We start from the raw sequence: 13,260 nt of genomic DNA on the forward strand, positions 1-13,260 counted from the left end.
AGCTACAGTCATTCTGCTTAATTTGAGACTGCGATCAACAGTCATTTCTGAATCTCCAGAATCTCTTCCTGTGAGGCTCCAGTAGACGGTCCTGTGTCATCGTTTTCAGCTCATCGCTTCAGCTGAAAAATTCATTTAAAAGCACAGATGAAACAGTACAAAAAAAAAAATATTCAGAGACTTGAAATAAAGGACAAAAGCGCTCTGAGTGACAGTGCAAGAGAAAAATAGGACCGTGTCCTAATTAAGTCTTCAGCCCAGATGAATTCATTGAGCCTTATTAGAGGGACCCGTAGAGACAATATCCTCTTCAGTCCTGGGAGAAATCTGGAAGTTGCCACTAGCAGAACACAATGAATTGATTTAGGAACTTTGCTATGACAGCACTTCACAATTTGAGGGTGAATTTTCTGTGTGGTGACCACCTGACCTGTCTGCCATATGGTTGGAGTTAAATGTGGTATCGCCTGAACCAAATCAAACACAAACAAGCTGGAAATTAAATCTATTCCGGCACAGGCAGGTGTGTAGTGTTTTGCCTCTACTGGCAGGATTTAAATTGGTTTAACTGGCTTGATCACTCAGCTGGATAAAAAGAAACTTCTATATTATACACTTGTTCATCAGTTCATACATTTTCTTCAGCTTTGGTGACCATGATATCTGAAATGTTCTCTACTTTTAGATTTACGACAGAACTGACAAGTTGGTCTGAAGCACGCCATTCTTTGTCACTGCCTACAAAAACAAAGGGCTACGATAACACAACACAAAAATCCCATCTACAGCTGTCAAAGAGAGTCTTTTGATGACTGCCTTTGGTCTAAAAGGTCCATGAATAACAAAGCATTGAACCATCTTTCATATAAACTTTCATCTGATAAAAACTGCCAGTTTCCATTAAATGTTTGAGTTTCTAAGAGCCAAAAGCAACAATGTTCAGCAGCATTAAGCAGAAATGTGGAAGCTTTTTCTGTGATAGAGGATAGAGGACTGTACTGGTTATCTGACATACGGCACACTTTTAGGCCAATGGACCTGTATGACTGGTGCACCTGCTGGACAAACACTGACAGCAGTTCATTCATTCATGTTCATTATGGACAACACGATGCCCAATCAATTCTCTTGGCGACCTGGGGTTTACAGACGTGTGTGTGTGTGCTTCATATTCCCAAAACTCCTAATCCTCCTGCCTGGAACACACCCAGATTTCTGTAAAAGTTAGGCAAAGTTTTGGGTCACAGTTCAATAAGACAAACTTTGAGTGAAAACGAAAACTTCTCTCACAGCATGGAACTCCTTTATATGAAACACTTCCAATTTCCACACCTTCACATTTCACTGAGGAATTTCAATGTCAAACTGCTCTCTCTTTCTGGTTGTGTCTCCACTATGAAATCCGTTTGTAGAATGAAATGTATTTCTCTCATATCCATGCAGAGTACGGAATATTCCCATGAAGAATTCTTTCCCAATTGCAGCATTTAGGTAGACTGAGCTGAATAGTATATATCTGCTCTGATGGTAGCTTAGCCTTAAAACTCCAACTGCAGCCCCCACCAACTTCTTCTGGCATGCCTTTTTTTTTTTTTTTTGTTTCATCCCTAAATGGCCAGGAAGAGTTACTTTGAAGTGAAGGTAAAGGCAAATATAAAAAGAGTGAGTGTCCTCCATGAAGAGGTGGCTTTTGGTTGTGGCTATTCCCCAGCCTCGCCTTGCCTCCGGCCTGCATGACACCACCTCCAGTTGCTAGCTGGCAGACTGGCGCATCACACTTATCCAGACTAGACAGATTATTCTCTAATACTTTGAAGAGGTTTCACGTAAAGAGCACTAAACAGGAACACCCTTCTCAACCCACTGCCATGACATGAAATACTAATGTGGCTAAAATTAAATGTTCACCATTCAAATCGCACCTCCACTCAGTGTGAGAAAGTCTGCGGTAGCTAATGTGATTATAGTTAAGCTAAGGGCAAGAGGACATGCAGCTGAGGTCTGAGTGTGTGCTGGGAGTATGAACTCAGAGAGAATTTTAGCATCTTTTTAATTAGAACTTTTAAGCTGCGTCAAAGTTCAGAAAGCCTTTTCTTTTTTGGCTTTGCTATTTTGGATTTCATGAACATTAACAGCCAGCAAATCACAACTGCTAACATAAAGGGACGACTTTAAAGAAATTCATTAAGTAATTAGGCACAATTACAGCTTTACAATAGAGTACCACGGAGAATGGATACTAATGGCATAATCACATTTTTGTAAAGGGGAGAGAGCTAATGCTATGCTATGGTCTGTGAAGCAGGCTCCCAGTTCTTGCAGTGGAAAACCTACATGTAGAGTTTAGTCATCAGTGATCGATATGAGATCAGTGTTGAAGTAGTGCTGCTTACTGGCCTCATTGTTGCCAGATTGTGCACATTTAAAAATCTCACCTTAAGCAAAAGACCTCCTGGTTATCCAGTTTTCCCTATTTGTCAGTATTTCTGGACTAGATTTACTTTCTTCAAAGAACCAACTGATTCTGTTGGTTCAAAAATGAATTTAAAGCAGCAGCTCTGATTTAAGGGGGAAAGGAAACAGGGGAAAGGCACTTTTTGTCTAGGGGGATCCAGAAACTTCTAAACTAACTCCTACATCAAATGAGTATAGATGAGTGCTGAGGAACATTCATGAGCTTCTTTCAAAGTAGTATGCAAATGATAAACAGGCCTTCAAGTGAATATTTTGAGAATTGAGCATTTCAAGCCCTGAAACTCATTTAGTAGTAGCTTGACTTGGGGTTTTTTTATTTTATTTTTTTTGTAAAAACGACAAGAATTTGACCCTTTAAAACCTGAACCATGAAATAACTACCAAATTTTTTTTTTACTCAACCTTCTGATGAATTACAAAAACCACAAATTAAATATTAATTTACATATGGATTAACTTGCATCATATTTGCTACATATTCTCCCCAGTTTATTAATTATCGTGTTATTTTGTTTTTACTGGTGGGACAAAAAAAAAAGAAAAAAGAAAAAAGAAAAAAAAAAGAAAACACTGCTCAAATATGATACACTTGACTTTAAAGGTTTAAGATGCGTTACATTTAACTTTTGTCATGTTTATTCAGAGACATGAACATTTTCAGGGATATAGTAAATAAATTTATTTTAACACAAATGACTTAACGTATTTAGCCACCAACCCCTACATCTTCATGAAATGAAAACATACATTTTTAAGTGCATTTAATGTTGAGATAAAAGAAGTAGAAATGATTAGGCTTGGTGAGAAGAGCCTTAAAGATACGAGAGAACAAACATAAATAATGTAATTCAGGGAAAAAACAAAACACAAAAAAAGTACTAAGAATAAATATGTACACCAAGGCAGCATCACTTCTCGAATATACGCACAGATACAGATGTTGTGTAAAAAGGCTTTTAAAACAGGTACAAGTGTACTGGGAAGAAACATATGGTTGTGATCTGTGGAACTGAACCTCTCAAATGTTAAAATAGAAGCTTTATAAAAGCTGGAAGCTTAAGTTTACATTAACAAGGTGAGTTAATTAGAATATTATTACATGCGGAGAGAGAAAATCTACAACACTACAATAAAACAATGACAATTGTCAGTTAAAGTGAGTTAATTAAAAAAAAAAAAAAAAAACATAACATTGAAGGGCAAAAAAGTCAACACAATAGATTAACTATTTTCCCCTGTTAAATAAAAAACCTAACTTCAAAATTAATGTTAATTTATTTTACCATAGCATTTAGCAACAAACGTAGATGCGATTAAATTCCCATTTAAACCACATGTATACAAACATGATGAAACTTGGTCTATGCTTATAACCACGAACGGCACTGAGCAGTTGCTTAGAAATCAGGAAGCTGAATAGGGAAACAGAAACACTGAAAATGTAACTAGTACACAAACACACACAGAAAATGTCAAGAAAAACTAAAAATTTGTCCTTCATATTTTTTAAATTAAGTCAAACTTGACCAAAGCAGTGGCTATCAAACACAAACATGGCACAGTACCGTTCCAGTTAGGCCCTAGTGATGCAGTCTCAATTCAAACATTGTGAGTTTGGAAAAAGAAAGGAAGTCCTGGAAGTTCGCAGCAAATGACTAATATTAGCTGGATAAAGCATAAAAATTATGACCAGCTTGCCCCCACTGCTGCTCATATTTCAGATGGGAAGCCACAGACAGCTGCAGGACAGTTCTGATACTGGCAAATATCAGTAAGTCCCTACATTCAGTGCATTATGATGGCTTAAAGCCATTTCTTCTGGATAGGCTAAATCTGTGTAAGCCTGAAGCACCGGTTTGGACAAATATAAGTTTGTCGTATTTACAGGTAGCTTTAACTTTATGCAAATCGACCTATGTGGTCAAATCTTGCTGTTAGTGTCAGTCAAGGCAAACGAGGTGGAAAAGGCTAGCAATGACTCCTGCTGGTGCCTTCAAACAGAAGCATTTCAGAAGAGGTGGGTGGTGGAACGACTGAATGTGTGATACTTCCTCTCAAACATGGTAGGCAGATGGACCATGGAGGGTGAGTGGTGTGCCTGTAAATGGAAGAGAGATTTATTTATTTTTTAAAAGAAAATGACAGACATGGAAGAAAAAGTACTTATAGTTAGTTATATGTTAATACACAACATCCCCGTTAAAGAGTGATTCAGGTTTCTTGAAACACTACTTTCTATATTTATGTTTGTAACTGAGCTTGTTATCATATAGGAAACTGGATCTGCTACAAGAAAAATCTAATATGGGTGGAGGTATTTCATACAACTTGGAAAAATAGGTTTCAGCAAGGGAATATGAGAATGGCAGTTTTACCTATTATGTGTTTGTACACAGTCAACATTATTTATATAGTACCTTAACTGCAGACACCTCAAGGTGCTCTATATGAAGAAAATGCTAAAATATTAGAAACAGAACCGATCTGTTGGCAACAGCAGAAAGGAAGAGCGTTTGGCAGAACTAGACTCAAAGAGGGACAAGTCATCTGCCAGAACTGGCTGTTGGGGGTGAGGGGGAAAGATGACCAAATATTGCACTTGCCCTTACTGTCCATTTAAAAACAAACTAAAAAAAAACAAAACAACAACAAACAAACCACAAAAGGCGTTAAAGGGCCTGAAAAGTGAAGCCAGTAAGCAAGTGCATTATTAAATCCAGTCTAATCGTAGGCAGGAGGTGACTCCTTCAGTTTCAAAAACACATCCCACAGTACAGACGTCTACAGAAGGGAAAATAAAAAACAAAATAGCCCTCGAGTCTGTTGATCTATGACTTCAGAAAATCCTTGAAGCAAACTGCAGTTGATTTTCAGCGCAGAACAAGGACCATCCCCAGATGCAGTCCAAGAGGATGGGAGTGAAGTGTCTAACCACAAGACCAGAAGCACCTGAATAATTTTGAAGATCTTGACAACGACAATCTAACCAATCAAACTAAAAGACAAGAAAGGGAAGGGCAAGCAGTTATTAGTAACTGGGTTTTTCAACTGCCCAAGTAGCCTCCACGGTGCTTTCAGTATGATTATTAGCTCTGCAAGAGGTGGTAATCACCTTAGTTTTTATTCAAATATGAAATCAATTCTTGCAGGTACCAAGTTTTTTCTTTTTTGAGAAGGCAGTTTGAAATGTTTATTATTAGACTTTGTATTTGGGTACTCATAAATATGAATGAAGATCTGTATCAATTGGATATTTAACCTTTCCCACAATTAAATGGCAATTTAATGTTTCACCTCCCACTAAGGTAATTTAGATAATCTGTTGATTATCTGACTGCTTGCATTTGTTTTCCTGATTACAATTACTCTACACTCATTGTTACAAGTGTACAATGAAATCACTACATAATCACTGAAAGCTGACATAAACAAAGCAATAAGCTCTAATAAACTGAAAATATTGCAGAAATTGCAATTTGGATAATTAAACAGCTTACAACCGCTTACATGTACAGTTTGTATGTTTGTCACACTTAAATGTTTCAGATCAAACAAATCCAAATATTAGACAAAGGTAACAGAAGTAAACACAAAATGCAGTTTCTAAATGAAAATGTTTATTATTAAGGGGGGAAAAATCCAAACCTACACTGCCCTGTGTGAAAAGTTGACAGTGGTGTATCACGTCTTTGGAAAGCCGAGTTCAACTTCTCTAGCCACCCAAACGCCTGATTACTGCCACACCTGTTGTCAATCAAGAAATCACTTAAATCAGACCTGCCTGACAAAGTGGAGTAGACCAAAAGATCATCAAAAGCCAGACATCATGTCACAATCCCAGGAGATTCAGGAACAAACTAACAAAGTAACAGACCTTCCCAGGTTTACCACTCATGATCTCTTGGATGACGACTCATCCAAGAGGTCAAGTATTTCAGACACAGAACATCATATAAACCATAAAATATGGCGACTGTGGTAGTTTGATGGTCTGGGGTTGTTTGGACCTTGACTTGCTGTGGTAAATGGAACCGTGAAATCTGCTGTCTACCAAAACATCGAGAACAAGAGTATCCAGCCATCTGTTCATGACTTTAAGCTGAAAACGCACTTGGGTCCTGCAGCAGGTCAAGGATCCGAAAAACACCAGCACGTCCACCCCTGAATGGCTTAAGAAAAACAAATTGAAGACTTTGGAGTGGCCTAGTCAAAATCCTGTCCCGAATCCGATTGAGATGCTGTGACATGACCTTAAAAAGGCAGTTCATGCTCAAAAACCATCCAATGTGGCACAACTCCAACAATTCTGCAAAGACGAGTGAGCCAACATTGCTCCACAGTGCTAAAAGAATCATCAGTTATCAAACACTTCCGTTATTAGGTTTAGGGGGTTATCACTTTTTCCACACAGGCCATACAGGCTTAGGTTTTTTTTTCTCTTTTAATAAATATATAATAAATATTTAATAAACACCTTTATATATAAACTGCATTTTGTGTTTACTTGTGTTATCTTTGAATTCAGAAAATATTCAGGTTCTCTCAGTTTTTGAATGCATAGTTCTTAATCTGATATAATGAAGTTGATATAAATTCTATGTTTGCCCATTAATCCACAGCAACAGTTTGAAAACAATATTGTAAATTCTTAAATTTATCATTCACATTAAGTATGCAGAATCCCAAGCAAGTACTTCATAGAATCTCTTACAGAGGTAATCACTGATAGATGGTATAAGGCCAGGTGATGTAGACTTGTCTGTGCTGGAGTTCTCAAACATTTTACTAGACAATCATCTTATTTTTCCTCATCGTTTCACATATATTCTATTTAATATGTTTAAGCACCAGACAGAGTGTGTTTCTTCTAAAATTTGTGTTCTTAAAGCAATTTCTCTTTGTTGCAAAATGCTTTTCACAGACTCATATACATTTTGCTGGATGTAGACTGGTGATCAACACTGGTATTTAACAACTTTTAAATCAATTTTAATTTAAACAACGCCTGCAAAGACGTACTTAAAATACTTTCTAAAGGCATTGTATACTCAAGCTTGACTCAGAGTTAAGACTGGGAATGTGAGTCAGTGCGTACGCGTATGCACCAAGTACAAAGTTTAGTTTATGTGGTGCAGCCTCATTTTAATGACTGAATGCAAAGAGACAAACATTGTTACTCAAGTCTCTATGCCTTTCAGTCCAAACCTGGCACCAAACTAATTGAGATGTGCAACCTTTGCCAATGCAATCACACTTCAGCAGCTTTCCACCTGGCTTTTACACACATGGCAAGTGCTCTTTATAAGCATTTCATCAGAGCCACAGTTTTTCCAAATACCCTGTGTGAAAATGCACATCAGCAGATTTACGCCTATTTACAGTGATATAGCGCCAGTGTCATACAAAGCATTTTTACTCTAAACATTACAGTTTGCATAGATGTGTCTCTTATTGGAATAAATTAAGCAGAGTTCATCATAACAGTGATACAGAAGCTTTTTTTGTTATCCCAATCTGTGAGGGCAGTTGAAGTTTCAAGAATCAAGACTTCTTCAAGTTTTAGTTTGATCACTACAAGTAGTATGATAATGGTGAGAACCAAAACAATGAATTCAAAAATATTTCAAGCCTATAAGTCAGTTTTCCCTGTGAAAACTTAAGTATTTCAAGCTTTCTGTTAAGGTACAAATGTGTCTACATTTTGCTTTCTTTGTCGATAAAGTTGTTTCTTCTTGATCCAGAAGAGACACTTCTTGAATACACTCGACAACAGCTACTATTGTTGTATCTATAGTTTCTCATTTCAGCTCTAGCAAAACAATGATGGCAGATTCAAGGAAAAAAACAAACAAACAAAAACAAAAACCCTGCTCATTGCTTTTGGGTTGCCTATGCAGGAATGTTGCCACACATGTATCATTATCTACATGATGCCTGCATTTAAGATGCGATGGGTGTTTTTTTTTTTTTTTAAGTGCACCTAATCAAAACAACACTTTCTATAAAAAGCTGGTATCATTATCAAGGAATTCTCCTTTTGCATCAGTGCAATTCTCACTTGATTTGCAATTCTTTCCCATCTGACAATTTGTGACTGAGCAAAATGCCCATGTAAGAAAAAACAAAACCCCAAAACAAAGCACAGACACAAACCAGAGACGAAACGGTGCATTTTAATCGAGTTCTGTAGAATATGTGCCAGAAAAAAGGGGCATCAGGTAAGGGCAACACCACGAGTGTCTGCAACCTCAATGCCACAAAAATCCTTCATACTGGTCCTTAAATGGCTTCAGCTAATATGAGGCATTGTGTGCCTAGTGACTCAGGCATCACATGTGGTTAAAATGTATTACAGATAACAGTTGACCTGCCACTAAACACTAAAGCTCACATAAAAAGTCACACTGACATTGTGAATACATTGACATTTTAATTTTAGTGTCATGTTTGTGTGTAAACTAGCCCAAATACACAAAGCTCACTGCATACAAAAACTGAAGACTTTGACATTTTGATTTTTATTCTTGATATTTTCTTCAAGTGGCACTAAAAAGAACGGCTTTGATCAAAACAAAGATCGATAAGAGACAAATCATCCTGTCTTATAGTTGTAACGGTAACTGAATCATTCCTTTTTAATATTCATGAGTTGGCTCAATGCAAAATGAAACAATCTGTTTGTGAAATCAAGACTTCACATCTAAATCTCTCCCCCAAAATAAGAGGTATCAATCTGGAATGACAGTCCCAGCTCTTCGTGACCCCTGCTCATTACTAACATGTACACTGTACACCACCTGGTGAATATTCCCATCCACCACCAACACCACCACCACTCTGTAATCTAAGAAATTCGTCAGAAAAATTACTCCAAATCAACCCTTAAAATCTCCACCCTTTACACCTATACCAATCTCCAGTGGAGAGAAGCATTATACGCAAACTGATGGAATCCCGTCTGTGTCGATCCGACTTGGGCTGTGGAGCAAATCTTTTATTTGTATTTTTCATTTTGCAGGGTCTCAGCTTCTAAGGAGTTGATTTGGGACTAGAAATGCACCAGTGATACTCTGATATTAAAAAGGCAAATGTGCCAAGACAGTTTAATGAGGATTAGTTTGAAATGGAAAATGAATTGGTGCACCCGAGACTGAAAGTGGACAACAACAACAATAATGTCTGCTCACGTCAAACTCCAGGACAAAGCTCAGCGATCATTTAAAGCAGAGTCTCTTTGCAAGGACTGGTCACGACAGCCTTCTGTGGATCCATGGGAACTTGAGGATTTCTGCATGACTCAGGAAAGCCCCTACGTTTGGCATTAAAAGGTTGAGGACCTGGGGAGCTTGCTTAGAATCCTACAGAGGGCAGCGGTCTGGACAAATGTAGTCGAGATTTGGATCGGGAATGTTTAGAGTTGAGCTGTGTGGAGTTTTGGACAGCTGAAGTAGAAGCAGAGGTGGGAGGATTTAAACAGGACGACTCCCAGGAAACAGGGAGGCTGGAATGAGTTAGTGCTGGTTGATTAAATAAAGAATCATTAAAAATGGGCTTAGATTTTCTGGTGACAGAGCAAGCATTAAGCTAGGGGTCTTGGCTCAACTCAGAAGCAATTTTGGGGACAGGATTTTTGGGGGGAGTGCAGGGGGTTCGCATACGATCAGGGATGTTGAATCTGATTGGAGGGTGGTCCAGAGAGTTAGAGCGCTGCACCACGGCACTGCTTTTGGTAGAATCATTCAAACTGAATGTTGAGGCAGCGCGAGGCATCTAAAGTACATAACAAAAGGGAGAAACAAACGGAGCAGGGTTTTACATTTAATGAAGGGGGGGGACGGCAAGAAAACAGACGAGCTAAAACATTACAAGGAAACACAGATCAGTACAGTAACTGAAGGCTGTTTATAGGATTTCTTTGTGGATGAACTGGCAGAAATGGAAAATAATCATGTTTTCATTAGTGTATAATCATCTGAAGGCAAATCCTACCATGTAGTATCATAGTGGTTCTACATTACAGAACAGATGAGTTTTCCTATATGCCTGGAAAGGCAAGGGCCCCATTATACCTGCCATGCTGCATCGTACAGTGCGAATGACACTGTACGACAAAGCTGACGTCAAACTGATCCCACATCCACCACCTGTCACCCAAGCACCTCTCAATTTCTATAACCTATGGCGCTACCATACATTTGTGTCGGTTTTCTTGCCATTTTAATGACATATGGGTTGACATATGACATACAAGCTCAGAGATTCACCTTTTCAAACTTGCAACAGTTTGAAAAGATGAGACTTTGTGGGGGGAAAGACAAAACCTCACACAAACCCCCCTAAGCAACTCTTTTGCTTCCAATTGTGATTTCTTCCATTTATCAGCACTGACGAAGAGGTTTTCTCTGACACCCATTATTCAGGAGAATACTGCAGCACAACAGTGAGCATGCGGCTGTGCAATCGCATTACTGGCGGTGTGCAAAGCAACCAGCAAGGCAGGTATACTGGGACCTTGAGGCGAGTTCACTTAGCTGCAATCTGCAATGCCAACTTCTGGTAGAAGTCACTAAATCCTAATCTCTTCTAACTACACAATGTGCAAATACTAGCTTTGCTTGTTTTTTTTGTTCAGTCAGAAAGATAACATTCAACACCTCGCACAAAAAACTATTCTTAGCCACTATTGAAAATAATTTATGGGGTTACAGGAAAGAAACTCCATCTGATTAAAAAATAGTAATAAATAAATAAATAAATAAATAAATAAAATAATGACATATAAATCTCTAGTCCTCATAAGCCAGCAGCAAAAGTTATATTTTGTCTAGTTTCTAAAATCTTTTTCACTTGCTGTTTACAAGAGGAACTCTGCATACTGCCATTAATCTGACTCGATAAGCTTTGAGCATTTACCCATGGATTACTCTGCAGTCTGCATTTACATGCATATACCATTAAAAAGAGGCATGTTACCTGAGATACTTATCAAAAAGGTAAAAATGTGATAATGTTGTACCAATACTACACACTCAAGGGTTTTAGAATACATTACGATTAAATTAACCACTGAAACGCGCACAAAAAGGAAAACAAGAAAGAAGATTATAGGACTATTTTTCTTTGCCAAAGAGAAGAAAGTCGCAGCACATTTAAGACCGCGAGCCCTTTTTCTGCTTTCTAATCAAGTTAGATGAAAGTAACTGACACCAATTGGATGGGTCTGATGGAGAGATCAATTACCTGATTCTCAGCAAAGGGAGAGAGATGGAGAAAACAGAAAAGCAATAAGGAACAGGTGGACAGATAGATTGTTAGAGACGGACAACCTCTTAGTATCCATCACTTTCATCATTTAGCACACACGTACACACACCAAAATGTAGTAACTGAGTTATACAGACGGTGAATGTGAGTATTATAATACAAGAAATTAGATGATCTCAGTTTGGCTACATCATTAATACACCTTGTGTTAGCAAGTACCAGACTTAATAACGCCATATAGATAAATGAACTTACAGCCAACGTGGTGCTGCTGCCGACGCGGTTTTCACAGCTCAGCCTCTGGCTTTTCTCATCTGAAGGACTGTTGGCCATGAAAGCCCTCTGGATCACACGCTTTGGGGTCTTGGTGAAAGAAAACGCTCTTGTCACCTAGTGTACACACACACACACACACACACACACACACACACACACACACACACACACACACACACACGTCAATAATTTCAGTTTTGTTGGCAGGTCTCTGTCATATTTGTAATGGTAAAAGAAAAAAAAAACAAAGCTCCACTTTTGTCCACTTGTTGCACCATGAAAACTAACACTTCTAGAACACCTGCTCTTCATCTTTGTCATAGGCGCCGCATGATATTTTTGCATTCAACAGGTTCTATTTTCAGCCACTTCATTTTGAGTATCTGTAGCTGTAGCTCATTTTGCATTTGCTCTTAGTGTCCATCACTGCTGAAGCCACCTGCATAACTAGAGGATCTATTTCTTCCAAACGCAGTGAAAAAAACCTGTGTGCAGTTTTTCTGGCATTGAAGCATCTGTACCAGGCAGAGCATGGGTACAAATATGTAAAAGCTGTCATTATCAAGTACGGTCTGTTAAATGATCACATTTCATTTTTTTAAAAAGGGCAAAAACCTCAATAATTACAAAAACACTTATGACAAGAAGTGCCCACAACAAAAACCATTGCTCATCTAATGAGCAGGCATTTAGTCAACATCTGGTAATTTGGTGTTCTTTGATTTACATTTTGTTCAATTGGTTAAATCATTATCATATACTGTGTCAAAACTAACATAAATTAGTATATAGAACCTGGACTAACAGATAAACAATAACTGACAACCTCCCATTCAAGATCATCTACTCAGACACGTTCAGACAGATCCCAGCACACCAACTGTTTTCAGATAACTCTAGAAGGCCTTCCAGTATCCACAATGCTATTACTTTGCAGTTCAATCAAACATGACTGCAGACGTAAGCTTCTTTTTCAAACTAACTTTTTTATTTTGGCCAAAACAAGCTTTTCATCCATTTCTGAAAAATAAAAATCAAGTTGAAAAATGACCATTTTGACACCCTGGAATAAATCCAGCACACACTACAGAAGTGCAAGGAGATGTGTAAGGGACTTCCAGGTTACTACCAGCCATATTAACAACAGTACAGGTGATTGAGATGAAGTAGGTATGTTTTTTGATTTTTATTGGACCATTTCTGGCACTTTCTGATCAACCTGCTTCTGAAGCTTTGCAGCTAGAG

The 13,260-nt window shown here is 38.1% G+C and overlaps 1 protein-coding gene across 5 annotated transcripts in view; it reads right to left on the reverse strand.

The window, feature by feature from the left end:
• Positions 1-3,129: 3,129 nt before the first annotated feature.
• ect2 (epithelial cell transforming 2) overlaps positions 3,130-13,260 on the reverse strand; it is a 38,570-nt gene continuing 28,439 nt past the window's right edge. For 3 of the 5 annotated variants that reach the window (XM_080296905.1, XM_080296906.1, XM_080296904.1), the window contains 2 exons: positions 11,995-12,129; positions 9,915-10,245 (listed from right to left, as the gene is read on the reverse strand). In XM_080296905.1, the coding sequence (XP_080153031.1) occupies positions 10,060-10,245; positions 11,995-12,129 (321 nt within the window). In that variant the 3' untranslated portion in view covers positions 9,915-10,059. Of the gene's footprint in view, positions 4,574-9,914; positions 10,246-11,994; positions 12,130-13,260 lie in introns of those variants that run through there. The other 2 variants (XM_026158163.2, XM_026158161.2) reach the window with 1 other exon arrangement.

Source organism: Astatotilapia calliptera, chromosome 23 (assembly GCF_964374335.1).
Source record: "Astatotilapia calliptera chromosome 23, fAstCal68.1, whole genome shotgun sequence".
NCBI lineage: Eukaryota > Metazoa > Chordata > Actinopteri > Cichliformes > Cichlidae > Astatotilapia > Astatotilapia calliptera.